At 43.7% G+C, this 13,195-nt stretch overlaps 2 protein-coding genes across 3 annotated transcripts; both read left to right on the top strand.

Annotated features, from left to right (window-relative positions):
* The first annotated feature begins 174 nt into the window (after positions 1-174).
* LOC147191476 (histone H3) lies at positions 175-683 on the top strand. The gene has a single exon (XM_086135010.1). The coding sequence runs from the start codon at positions 175-177 to the stop codon at positions 583-585; it is 411 nt and encodes a 136-aa protein (XP_085991136.1). The 3' UTR covers positions 586-683.
* Positions 684-2,884: 2,201 nt separating this feature from the next.
* On the top strand, positions 2,885-6,938 carry LOC147191475 (bile salt-activated lipase-like). Of its 2 annotated transcripts, none has more exons than XM_086135317.1 (11): positions 2,885-3,047; positions 3,140-3,287; positions 3,547-3,666; positions 3,951-4,154; positions 4,577-4,707; positions 4,877-4,984; positions 5,073-5,187; positions 5,416-5,602; positions 5,691-5,894; positions 6,189-6,398; positions 6,525-6,938. In XM_086135317.1, the coding sequence occupies exons 1-11, from the start codon at positions 2,940-2,942 to the stop codon at positions 6,694-6,696; spliced, it is 1,707 nt and encodes a 568-aa protein (XP_085991443.1). In that variant the 5' UTR covers positions 2,885-2,939; the 3' UTR covers positions 6,697-6,938. The 2 variants fall into 2 exon arrangements, with proteins under 2 accessions (XP_085991443.1, XP_085991444.1); XM_086135318.1 differs by having other exon boundaries at positions 3,534-3,666.
* The last annotated feature ends 6,257 nt before the right edge of the window (positions 6,939-13,195 follow it).

Genomic DNA, 13,195 nt, shown 5'->3' with positions numbered 1-13,195 from the left:
GCGAGTCTTGTGGCGGGAGGTCACTCTTGCAGGCGGGGCTGACCTCCAGCAATTGCGGCGGACCAATCAGCTAGCGCCGGTGCGAGGGAGCGTAGCTCCTACACAGCCGACGAAGCGCTTAAAAGCGACTCACGTAATCTTTCTTCACTTCCCTTGGAAAAGAAAAGCTGCACGATGGCTAGAACCAAGCAAACTGCTCGCAAATCCACCGGCGGCAAAGCCCCCAGGAAGCAGCTGGCCACCAAGGCCGCTCGTAAGAGTGCGCCGGCCACCGGCGGCGTCAAGAAGCCTCACCGTTACAGGCCCGGTACGGTGGCTCTCCGCGAGATCCGCCGCTACCAGAAGTCCACCGAACTGCTCATCCGCAAGTTGCCTTTCCAGCGTCTGGTCAGGGAGATCGCACAGGACTTCAAGACCGATCTACGCTTCCAGAGCTCAGCCGTCATGGCTCTGCAGGAAGCCAGCGAGGCTTACTTGGTCGGCCTGTTCGAGGACACCAACTTGTGCGCGATCCACGCCAAGAGGGTCACCATCATGCCCAAAGATATCCAGCTGGCTCGTCGTATTCGCGGAGAGAGAGCTTAAAACTTTCTCCGTCAAACCTCAACGGCTCTTTTAAGAGCCACCCCACTGACAACTAAAGGAAAAATTCCCCATATGGCGTCATATTAAGTATGCAATGACATTCCATAATGTAAGGGTACCGCTGTGTGATAGTACCTCCCAATGACAGCTGTGAGACGAGATTTCTGAAATGTCAAGTAACACTCCCATATGTTTTTTCTGTCGTACAGCCGACAAAGCGTTTCTCGCAAAGAAGGAAACCTGTACAAATTCCATCACTCGAAATGCACTCCTCGTGTTATATAGGTATTTTCGATATGTCGTTTCGCTCCATTCATGTAAAATGTCTCTCCCACGGAACCAAATTTCTCATCACTTAAAAAAAATGGATTCATTGGTGGTTGATCGAAACAAGATCATGTACTGATTTTGCTGACTCGGGCATAATAACAAATTACGATCAGATTGCTTCATTCATTCACCACTTTTATGATCAAGACAGTGTTCCTATCGGGACTCGTGCAGCAAGTGCTGTGCCAGCGCCGCTCTCTGATTGGTTGAAAACACATAACAAACGCGCCTCTGTTGGCCTGCTTCCGGACCTGAGAGAGGACAGTCAGTGTAATTTGGCGAATTTGTCACTTCACTTGTTTGACTTGACTTGTGATCTTTCACTTACGATTACACAGAATCAGAGCCATTTTAATACGGTTACAAATGTCGGTATTTGCGCCATTGTAAGTAAATGTTTCTATCACTCTTTCTCTTAATTGCACTTCCTTACATTCATGTATAAGGCACACAAACAAATGCGCGTCACATTTTTTTTTCTCACCAGATTTTGAACACCAATGCACAGTATGTTAAATGTTGTTCTGGTGCTGGCAGGGCAGTTAAAAAACTGTACAACACTGTGTGATCTGGTTTGTGCGAAGTTGGTGCAATTTAGCGTTGCTGTTGTTGACCTTTTGATGTCTTTCATTCGCTTGTCGTCTTGTCATGTTTCACAGGCTAAGATTTTTGTACCATGGATGATCTGTTAGCTGTTTCTGCTACACGCTTGAGCAAAGGGGCCAAGATAAATTGTTTTACCTATAAATTGTAAAAGACCTAAATCAGGCACAGAAAATAATAGATCTTGGGGTAACGTCGCCTCGTGGTATAAGGCATGATAGTTTTATCGATTTAAAATTACTGCCCAATTCTGCTTGGAAGAGGTATTGCATACAGGATTCCTATCAAAAGTCGTTATGTTGTTGTTATGCCTACATCAAGCAAACATGCAGTTTTAAGTATTTTTTTAAATGTTAAAACTACATGATTAAAAACAAGTTTTAACCACTAAACATGAATAAGTATAACTAAGCTACAAAATGGACACCTATGTTACTTTTTTAGTCTGAATAATGTATAAGTCTGTTTTTCAAAAGTTACATGATGTTATGATGGATTGTTATGAAGAATGGTTGTAAAGAACTCTTGAATGTATTTCCCCAAATCTCTGAACATGAATGTTACTTAGTCTCATTGAGTTGTAAAGAAGACAGAGTGATTTATAATTCAGGAAGTATTTGACTTTGGACAGGACAGAAATGTTTATCGATAATTTAGTTTGCATGTCTTTTATATGAGGTCTCCAGTAAATTATGTCGTCACTAATTAGCCCCAGAAATTTGTTTTCATACAGCCTTTATACATTTACAACTAATTATGTTATTTTCTAAAGCTTTGGACAAGATTAAAATAAAGTCTAAAAAAAATGTAGACTATACACACACTTTCATATCAGTTGATAGGCAGCATATTTGAAAGTCAATCAAATGCATTGGCAGAAGCAAATTAGTATTGTACAAAGCCGTGAGCATAATGTCTCTCCATAGCTTGCATATGTTTTTATGTACTTGTATGAAACATATTGCTATCTCCTCAAAGTTCTCTGGAATCTAAAGGGTAGTTCCTTTCTCAGAACGTTGGCATGAAAGTTTCAGATAAGCCCGGGGAAGGCGGTTTGAGTGAAGCCAAACCTCAACGACGATACTTTCTAATTATTTTGCACAATAGGGGTCCTCGTGTCTCCTAATATTTCTATTGCAGTACTATTACTCAAATAGGCTCCCTTTTACCAAAACAAGAGGGAAAAGTCAAAATTGTGTCTTTTGCCAAATTGTTTTCACGTCCGTCTACGTAATGACATAAAAGTCACATGCCAGAAGTGATGTAACAGTGAGAAACAAGTGGCCATCGTTGCAGTGCGGGAGCAGTCGTCACTGTCAATCAAGGACTCTCAATCAACCATCACACACAAATGACATATCAGGACTGATGTCACAGTGAGAAACATCTGGCCACGGTTGCAGTTCAAGGGGAGGGGTCCAATGCATAAAAGTCCACGGCACAGCCGAGTTTTCACTTTGGTCATGATGGAGAAGCTCAGGATCTTGGCTGCAGTCACCGTGGTTCTGGAGACGGTGTCGGCCATCTCTGTAAGTTGCAGTTTGATTGGATCTTTAAACTTAGGGTCGAATGTTTTCTTTTCTGTAGTACGTCAAGGTCATGTGGTCGTGTGTTTCTGTAGCTGGGAGTGGTGAAGACTGAGGGTGGCATGGTCAAGGGAAAGAACATTCGTCTTGGCTTCCACCGTTCCATGGACATCTTCAAAGGGATTCCTTTTGCCGACATACCTGAAACGTTTGAGAAACCCGAGCGTCATCCGGGTTGGGAAGGTGAGTCGACTGAACGTTGATTTGGAACGTTGGCTAATTAAAGCCATGAACCAAGACACATGGATCAGTATTGCGATGCCTGACACTACATTCATATTTTCATTTTTCAAGTGTCTCTGTGAACATTTGTGGATCGATGATGTTAGCCAAGCGAGCCAGGCTCACTGTTTCCAGTTCCTTGAACCATATAACATTTTTTATAAATTTTTTTTTTTTTTTTTTGTCCTCATTGTCCAAACATGAAAGTCCCTTTCTTCAGGTGTTCTGAAGGCGACTGAATACAAGGAGATCTGTCTTCAGCTGAAACCATTAATGCCCGGCACCAGAGGAAGCGACGACTGTCTCTATCTTAACATCTGGGTTCCACACGGCCGAAGGGGTAAGAACTGAGATGCGCGGTCAGAGCATCCATCCATTTATGGAGCAAATCCCAGCTGACTCTGGGCAAGAAGTGGCATGCAGCATCACTCAACCACAAGACACACATAGACAAAGAACCCTTCGCACTATGGCCAATTAAAACTCTTCACGATGCATTCTTTTGGAATGTGGGAAGAAGAGAGACGTGTGTCGAGACTCGAAAAGTGTGAGGCCGATGTGCCAGCAACAATGTGCAATGGTACCACCCGCATTCTTCAGTTGGAATTATTTTTACTCCTCAAGTGTCTGCCGATCTACCCGTCATGGTCTGGCTATTTGGAGGTGCCTTCCTGATTGGAGGATCGATAGGTACCAACATCTTGGACCTTGCTGTGAAACTGTACGATGGGCAAGAGATTGCAGATCGAGGCAACGTCATCGTGGTGACACTGGGATACCGTGTGGGAACTCTGGGCTTCCTCAGCACCGGAGACTCACTTTTACCAGGTACTGTGTTCTTTTCAAAACATGTCGCGCAAACTCCGATTTCAAATTAGGCAAGGCATAGATCAGGGGTGTCAAACTCATTTTTGTCGCGGGCCACATTTTAGTTACCGTTTCCCTTGGAGGGCTGTTATGACTGAAACCATATAATAACGATTTATTCAACTTTCTGTAATGAGGGGTTTTATCACAAGAAAATGCTTACAATATCTCTCTAAATATGAGAATTTTAACTTATGGTAGAGGTTTTTAGCAAGCATCATGGAAGTGGACATGTTTGATTTGCTCTCGCGGGCCACATAAAGTGATGTGGAGGGCCACATCTGGCCCCGGGGCCCTGAGTTTGACACCTGTGGCATAGATTGCAAAGGCTACGGGTCCTAATCAAAAAGCGGTGGCGTGTTGGTACATTTGTGCCTTGACAGGGAACTACGGTCTTTGGGATCAGCACGCCGCCATTGCCTGGGTCCATCGAAACATCCGCGCATTCGGAGGTGACCCGGATAACATCACGATTTTTGGAGAGTCTGCGGGTGGCGCTAGTGTCAACTTTCAGGTATAAGAAAGCTGGGTCGTCTGACTTTCAATAAATAGTCATATCGGGCCGATTGACGAACTCACTGTCAGACGTCCAATGAAAATGGCCTGCTCGGTTATCTTATGGCGGCATCGGTATGGCATTTCCACGGCCGCTTCAGGTTACTCAGACGTATATTCCGTCACAGATTCTCACTCCCTACAACAAGGGGCTCATCAGGAGAGCCATCTCTGAGAGTGGTGTCGCACTTTGTCCCTGGTCCATCATAAAGGACCCCCGCGCTTTCGCTGAAGAGGTACAAAGTCGTTTTTGCTCCCAAATTAAGCTTCTCGACTCTCAATTGATGCAAAATTGTAACTCGGGATTTTCCCCTCTCGGTTCAGGTTGCTCGGAGGGTCAACTGCCCCACCGATCATAAGATGGCGGCCTGTTTGAAGACGACTGATCCTGTGCGCCTCACAAAAGCTGGCAATTTCAGCCTCTTCAGCTCACCGAGCGGTAAGATCAAATGGATTTCTTTCCCCGCGTGCCTGCCAACGTGGAACGCAATGGTGCTGCTATTGATTATTTGGCTGTTTTGCTTCATATTCCCACTGGGGGACACTTTTCAAAAACTACATGAAACCTTCCACTTTCTCCCAGAGTATGCATTCATATTCTTGAATGACTTTTCTGTGGACGTCAAAGAAGCGATGTGACTCACAGAGAGTTTTCTCCCAACCGCAGCCCCTCTCGTCGAGAACATGATCCTCTCAGCTGTCATCGACGGCGATTTCCTGCCACACGAACCTTCCAACTTGTTCGACAACGCCGCTGATGTCGACTACATTGCTGGGATCAATGACATGGACGGTCATATCCTGGCTTCCGGGGATATCCCTTCGATCAACATGCCATTTTTGGAAACCTCCATGTCAGCATTTGTTCCACATATGACCCAAGTCTTATTCTTTTTGAAACATTTTAATCCGACTTTTCCTCTCATGTTCTCCTCAACTCAGCGATGAAATGACGATGCTGTTGCAATCGTTCACGAAACCCAAGGGCGAGCCTGGTCTGAAAGAGGCATTCTCAGTCTACACTTCAAATTGGGCACCCGATCCAAGCAAGGAGGAAGTGAAGAGAACAGTTGTGGATATCGAGACGGATTACGTCTTTTTGGTTCCGACGCAGGTTGCCCTTGAACTTCACGCCGCCAGTGCCAGGTGAGAGCATCCATTTGCGATCCATCTGTACCGTACATGCTAAGGGCCATTCTATTTTCACGTTATCCGTGTATTTTGTTCATGCTGTAATCGGTCACAATCGAGGCTTGGCATGAACACGCCGCCCCCTACCAAATGGGGGGTGAGTTTGATCTTTTGCTCGGGACACCGCACCTTGAACCAGGGGCGTAACTTTGGTGCAAAAAGTGTCAAAAGCCTGATTACGATGCTAATTGACATTATTGTACAAGCTTTGTATGCATCTTAGCATGTTCTCTTCTTGTCTCATTCAAGATCTGGTCGCACCTACTCCTATCGCTTCTCCGAGCCCAGCCGTTTGGGCGGCAAGGTTAAGCCGTATCCCACCTGGATGGGAGCTGACCACACCGAGGAGCTGCAGTACCTCTTCGGAATGCCTTACAGAGAGTTTTTGTTATACTGGCAACACGACCGCAAGCTTTCTGACTACATGATTGCTTATTGGACCAACTTTGCCAAAACCGGGTATAATTTTGCAAAAAACAAAACAAACACATACCTGTAACAGCAAAACCTCTCTCTCTCTCTCTCTCTCTCTCTCTCTCTCTGTCATTAGTTGATGTTGTTTTTTTTTTCTTCACTTGTTCACAGAGATCCCAACAAAGGAAACTCGGAGGTGCCCACCACCTGGCCGAAATTCACCAATGGACGCCGTTACCTTGAGATCAATCATAAGATGAGTGCGAGCTCTGTGGGACGGCAGATGAGGAAGCAGTATGTGCAGTTTTGGAGCGTCACCTTGCCCAACATGCCAGATGTCTGAGCATTTACAGCAGCATCAAATTCATGATGGGTCATTCAATTTGCGCTTATAGAGTTTGCATGCGCAAAATCTCTCAAAATAGTCTTGGGTAATTGTCGTTGCTTGCCATTTGGTGTAGAAAATAATATGAATGCAAGTAGTGTTGTGGAACGCTTCTGTTAACTCTGGAACCCAACTTTGGGCATATGGCACACATCAAATAAAGTCAGACAAAGTCAGGAATTAGATGACTCCAAAAACAAGATGCTAAGGATATGTTCAGTTTATTTATACGCACGGACTTTGCCAATGACACGGAGCACAATCTGTACTAATTGCTTGCATTCTTGGGGAATCTTTCAAATGCAAAGAGGGGGGGAAAAAAGCCCAGACGTGGTTAGAGTGAAATCATTCTCCAACATCAGGACAGCTGCTGGGAGAAAGGCAAAGCGGGCGACAAATTTGTGACAGATGGTATGACCAAAGAACAGCTGCTCCAATGCAGTAAGACTTGGCCGGCTGGAATTATCCTCACTGTAGTGGCAGAACTTTGTGTTGCCACAGAAATCGTCACGAAAGTCCCATCTGCATCGAGCTGTTCGACTGGCACAGAAAGCTTTGTGTCACTTTCCGGGTTTGAAACCGCGCACCGGGCCACGTGACCTTGGCTCACTGCAGGGCCCTTTCGGTCCACAAACCACTGCACTACCCCGGTACGCCTGTAGGAGGAGTCATAGAGTAACACAAAAACCAAATCCGACGACACATGCGCCTTGTGTTTCTTAATTTTTGTCGTCGAGCTTCATGACATCTATTGAGAAACCAATGAAACTGGCCTGGAAAACAAAAATTGTACCCTGAACATAAAAGATGCAATTTTTTCCCAGAATTTAAAACGGTACCCGGGTGTCCTAAACCTGTGTTTCAGCTTCGCACAATACCACGGGAAGAAATGTGAGGCATCAGTAAAAGCAGTGAAATGACAACTGACAATTTAACGTCAGATTAGTTCCATATTTAATCCTTTCAAATATTAGGATGCCCTTTCGTTCAAGTTCAGCACTTCTGATGGGGTTTTCGACCCTCAGACGAGGCCTAGCTAGCGTCAACCGCTAACCACTGGTGGATTTATAGAACGTACACATCGATAATACTTGGCCTATTTTGTTTGTGCCCCAAAAGGAGATCAAGGTGATTTTGCCGCTAATAATATGTTGCACACGCACAGTGCGTTTGAGCTTCTAATGACAATGACCCAGAAACAACAACTACAACAACAACCGTACTGCAGTTATCATGAACAAGTAACTTGGTCACTGAACTGATGACTTTTTACAAGCTAGCGTAGCTATATGGATACACTCCCGTGTTAGATGAGCCGTTACTCAGAGATGTGCATATTTAAAAGTAAATGTACCGTAGACATTGAAAATGGACTAATTGTCCACCCACTTAAAATTGTGAGCCTCTTTAGGTTGAAAAACGACAAAAAAAAGACAACCCAACAACAGCCCGAACTACTCCACATGTGCACAGTATGCCCCGCTGGTGTGTCTTACGTATTCCAATATTTTGCTCAAAATATGAATGTTTCACCGAGCATTCTGGTCAGCGCTGTACGTGTTGTCACTGTCAAATCAATTGTGTTCTTTTTCTAAGAGGGAAAACGACCTTGAAAGTGCATTTAGATTGCGTTTGATTTACGGCGTACATGTTCCTTTGAGTGCACTTTGTGGCTCATCATTTTTAAATGAATGAAATATTGTCTCTCGTTGAACCACTCTGATAAAAATAGCTTGGGTATGTTGTCAAATCACCACAAATTGATATGAACAAAGATGGCATGCCCAAGATGCCAGATGGTTTCCGTGAACTTATTTGCACATGTATTTAGTTTTTCTACGATTAACTCAGTCTGCGCAGTAGAACTTGTATCCTTTTTTTTTTAACAACAAATATGCTGCTACACAACGATTATTTCATAAACAATCTTTTTTTTCAAGAATTACATACTGACCATACAGTCATGGTGCAAGCATTTGTTGAAGTTGTTCGACTCGAAGCTAACAGGCCTCTCTTATTCGACGCACCCATTGATCCGTATTGATTCGCCGTTCAACCCCCCACCCCCACCCTCCTGTTTTTCCAATGTAGCACAAACCCCAAATCCGCCGGCGATTGTGTGCTGCGCGTGACGACCGAATACTTCAGCTCGGCGTGGGGAGAGGCAAGCGCAGACAGGGCTAACACATCTATGATTTATGCGGGGCAGAACATGAGAAACGCATCAGAAAGACAGGCCTCACTTTGACATTGACTCACTGAAGCGCTCATTTCAAAATACCTCATGAGCTCTGTTTGAGAGTTGGCAAGAGGAAGGCCTGCTTTGCCCCCCTCGCTCGCTCGCTCTCTCTCTCTCGAACGGATGACTTGGGCTGCATGTCACAGGGTTGCGTTCACATTAGACTAACGTGAAAAACGCATTGTGTACGACGAACACACATGTTTTGCTCAAGCGTGGAAGGCATGCAAAGCGCTTTGATGTGTTTAAATGTCAAGCTTAGTGTTTTACTTCAATTTGCATGCTTAATCAATACACATCATATATATATATATATAAAATGAGATTAATATTGTGAGTTATTCTTGATACAAACAACTCAATAATGAATAAAGTAGCACAAAAACAAAGCGGTTGAACCAAGGGCCTTAAAATCATTTGTAAAGCTGCTTGTAATAAGGCGAACAGGTTGCGTGATGTTGCCATGGGAACCCGCATTGTCTGAGTCGGTACTCGATGATAGTGTTGGACTACGTCTTTTTTCTCATTTAGTGTCAAATATTTGTGACAAATCAAATGCATGTGGGCAAATTCATTTGACGTCTCAATGGTTGTTGACTGGACCGCTGACGGTAGCTTGAAAGCAAATGTCACCTCACAAAACATGGGGAGGCTAACTGAACGTAGGGAAACTGCACTACAAGCATGAATTCAAAAATCTTGAAAATTATTTGAATACATTAACATTCTACTGGCAAATGAGTTTTTGTATATTTCAAGATTTTGAATGTATTAATTTTTTTTTTTTTTACAATTATTCACAATTTCTGATGCTTATTTTGCGCCTGTGTCTTGCTGAGTGCGGGAGCCTTTTCAAAACTCGTCGGACTCTTATGTAATGACCGCAGAACGGGTTGGGCCCACCTTTCTGATGCGAGAGTGGGTGGAAATAGAAGCGGCGGAAGGTTTCTCACCCTCCTCTAACGGGGAGCCTTAACACTGCGGGGCCGTCCACTGAGGGGTGAGTTGAATGCAAAGTGTCTGCAGCAGTCACATCAAGGCAAGGCGGTAATTATTGGCGCTTTGCTGGCCCCTTACACTGAATGCAGAGAAAGTATTGTCTGCCTTCTTTGTAAATAACAGCCCGCACCAGAAAATCTAAGGAGGATGTTACTCGGAAGGTGTCGAAGCATTCAGTTAGCTTTGGCCTTCTGGTACAACGCTGCTGTCACGAAAACCAGCAGCAGTCGCAGCAACGACGACGACACTAATGCGGTGCTTTCCAACCTTTATTGAACCCGCGATATAAACGGCAAGGTATACCGCAATACAATGGAAGTCCAATTAAAAATCATGCATGGCGCGTGACATGTTGTTCACATAGAGCAGATGAAATAATGAGCGAGGATCTTGAACGTTCAAGTGAGAGGACTCACGTTGAAAGCACTGATGGTGGTCATTTGACTTTGGTACAAGTAGTGTGGGTTAGTTTCCAATTGGTGGAGCGAGGAGGTGTGAATATGAGAGGGAATGGTCGTCTGTTGCTATATTTGCCCCGAGATTGACTGGCAACGATTGCAGGGTTTGGGCCACCTTTGGACTCTGATTTGTGTTTGTATCACACCACTGCGATGGTGCACAGAAACGCATGAGAACATTTTTTTTTCTCTCCGTATGATTATAGGCTGCACACCAGCTGCCAACGTATAGTTTCCCTCAATACTTAATCATGATAGTTTTGGAGATGGTATTAACAAATAATGGGAGCGGTATGTGTAAATCAAACCAAAATGAATGGGGCGAAATTGTCACGAGAGACAAATTGAGACAAATTGAAAACGGTTCTCTCCCAGCTCGCCGATGATGAATGGCGACTCGTTCATCCTCGTGATTTATTCATCGGCTCCCCGCAACACCGAACGACACCGGCGTGTTGACTGATTTATAATTCAGCACGCTGTTTGATGAGTCTCGTACTGGCCCCGTTTTCAAACACCCTTTTCAAGTGGCGGCATTTGTTGATAATAATAAGGCTGTATACTCGGGATAAACACATCACGGCCCCGCAGCTTAATCCCCACGGGTGAAAATATTCATTTGACTGTTAATAATTGAAGTAAAAGAACAAATGTGTGTTTGACTTGTTCACGCAATGGGCTTGTGACCGTTTCCGCTTCGTGACAGCGTGCGCGAGAGCGGAAGAGAGATTCTTGTTTCCTAGGCAACCGTGAGATTGATTCTGCCCCTGTATAGCAGCAAGAATGCTCTTCCCTTTTTGTTTTTGTTTTTTTGAACCAGAGCTCACACACTATCACATCCTGCCTTCTGTCACCCGCCATGAGGAACACAAGTTGCGTGGGACAGTAAGTGTGTGACAGATGGAAAGACGGATGTGACCGACTTACTCTCTGATGAACGGCTTGTCTACTTTCAAGCTCCATTTTATTCAGAGAGTGAGATAGTAAAATAAGATCCCGGCCATTGGCAGGGTACTTTCACATTAGTCTCTCATCATTGAATGGGTGAATTTTTGTTTTTGTTTTTTTTTCTTCCTGGGCGGCCAGGTGCCATATGAAGGCCATTTACTGCTTGCGTATGTCTGTTGGCTTGCTTCCTTATGACAGTACCCAACCTTTATTTTTTTTTTGCCCTAAATCTTGAAAAAAAAATAGAAATAAGTACCTGCGATTGAATGTGTGGAGTCTTAAATAGAAATATGTCTTGGGGTCTGAAATGAGTTTTAAAACTCATTCAGTACCAGCCAATTCTAAACCAAGTCTGAAAAGACATATAAAAACGTCTTTGGGAGTGAACGAGTTTTAAAATGGTGCAGGCTGTGGACTGTGGATTTGTCATTATCCCTCTGTTGGTGAAAGGGACATAACAGCAATTAATCATAAAAATAATAATACATTGATGAAAATGAATCGATGAAAATCAGGCCTTGCTTTTGAACTGTAGTTCATCAGAATTCTTTTTGGAACTCATGAAACAAGCCTGGAGCAAAATGATATTACCCTTCATTTGATATTTTGTCATGCAACCTTTTGAGGCGATGACTGCAATCAAAATATTCTTCTAACTTTCAAAAGGATGGCTACGTCCAGGGAGGTTGTCATTCCTGAATGCACTTCTAGTCAGAGATGGGGAAATCCAGGTCGAGAAAGCAAAAACCGCGACCAGTTTGGCGTGAAGCACAGGTATTTCTAATCAAGGCTCGTTTAGTCGACGGGCCTGTGGCGAAAGCCAAAAGACAGCTGTGATGCTAATTTGAGGACACGCCTTGGTTGAACATGAGCACAACGGTCAAACTGTTTTCAAGCTTATTTAAGGCTGATTTAAAACATCAGTTTTGTCCAGGCCTTTTTTGGTGAGTTTGTTTTTTTAATAATTTAGTGGAACCGCAATAAGCAATTTCCCATGGTTAATTTTCATATGTATTTTTGGATTTGTCAAAGCTTTTGCGATCAACCAGTTCGGGCGGTGGTAAGCAGAGGAGAAAATGGATGGATGGATGGATTGCTTTTGTGATTATTTCTTTGATCGCTGTGGTTTTTTCTATCATGAAATCATATCAGCAAACCTTGTCAGATTTTGGGATTAATGCCATCAGTATGTTTTGCTTCTTAAACTGCAGTTTTTTGTGCATGTTTTTTTTTCTCTTAATTCAGTGTTACCGAAGAGGTCACATCCAATGATAATGCCGAAATCAAAAATGGAGTGAAGAGTAAATGCACACCCTGAAAAATGCTGGGTCATTTCCCCCCAACCCATTTGCTAGACAGATGTGCAATTTGAACAGATTGGGTTATTTGACTCTACAGGTTCTTAGGAAGGTTATTACTCGCTTATCTGGTCACCCCCCTTAAAGGTACCGGTACACACAACCATACGAATGGCAAACAATGTGATGTGTAAATCTGCTTGTGTGGCTTTTGGCTTGATTCACTTCTTTTGAAACATCTTATTTCTTTACATTCACTTTATTTGTGGTGCAATTGTTTTTACAGTGAGATTTTGTCTTTATTCAAATTGTGGACCAGTACCAAAATGGTGTATTGGTGGCTGGAATGGACTGATAGTATTTCAATTCATTTTAAATGGCTAATAATGATTTGACGTTGAACAGAAAGCTCCAAAGTCAAGAGATAAGTGTATCTGTTTTAGTGAGATTCGTGTTTGGTAGTGCACCGTGCATGGCATTTCTCTTGTGTGCCTTAATTGGCTCACCAAAGGTTG

The sequence above is a fragment of the Hippocampus guttulatus genome, chromosome 17, assembly GCF_054856545.1.
Source record: "Hippocampus guttulatus isolate MCC_2025c chromosome 17, RoL_Hgut_1.0, whole genome shotgun sequence".
NCBI classification, from domain to species: Eukaryota; Metazoa; Chordata; class Actinopteri; order Syngnathiformes; family Syngnathidae; genus Hippocampus; species Hippocampus guttulatus.
The sequence above is the reverse complement of the archived record's forward strand: the minus strand, read 5'-3'. Positions and strand labels throughout refer to the sequence as shown.

Coding starts and splice junctions, on each gene's coding strand:
- LOC147191475 (XM_086135317.1), top strand. CDS start 2,940: ATGCATAAAAGTCCACGGCACAGCCGAGTTTTCACTTTGGTCATGATG. Junction 4,708..4,876: donor GCGCTAGTGTCAACTTTCAG/GTATAAGAAAGC, acceptor ATTCCGTCACAG/ATTCTCACTCCCTACAACAA. Junction 4,985..5,072: donor CCCGCGCTTTCGCTGAAGAG/GTACAAAGTCGT, acceptor CTCTCGGTTCAG/GTTGCTCGGAGGGTCAACTG.
- LOC147191476 (XM_086135010.1), top strand. CDS start 175: ATGGCTAGAACCAAGCAAACTGCTCGCAAATCCACCGGCGGCAAAGCC.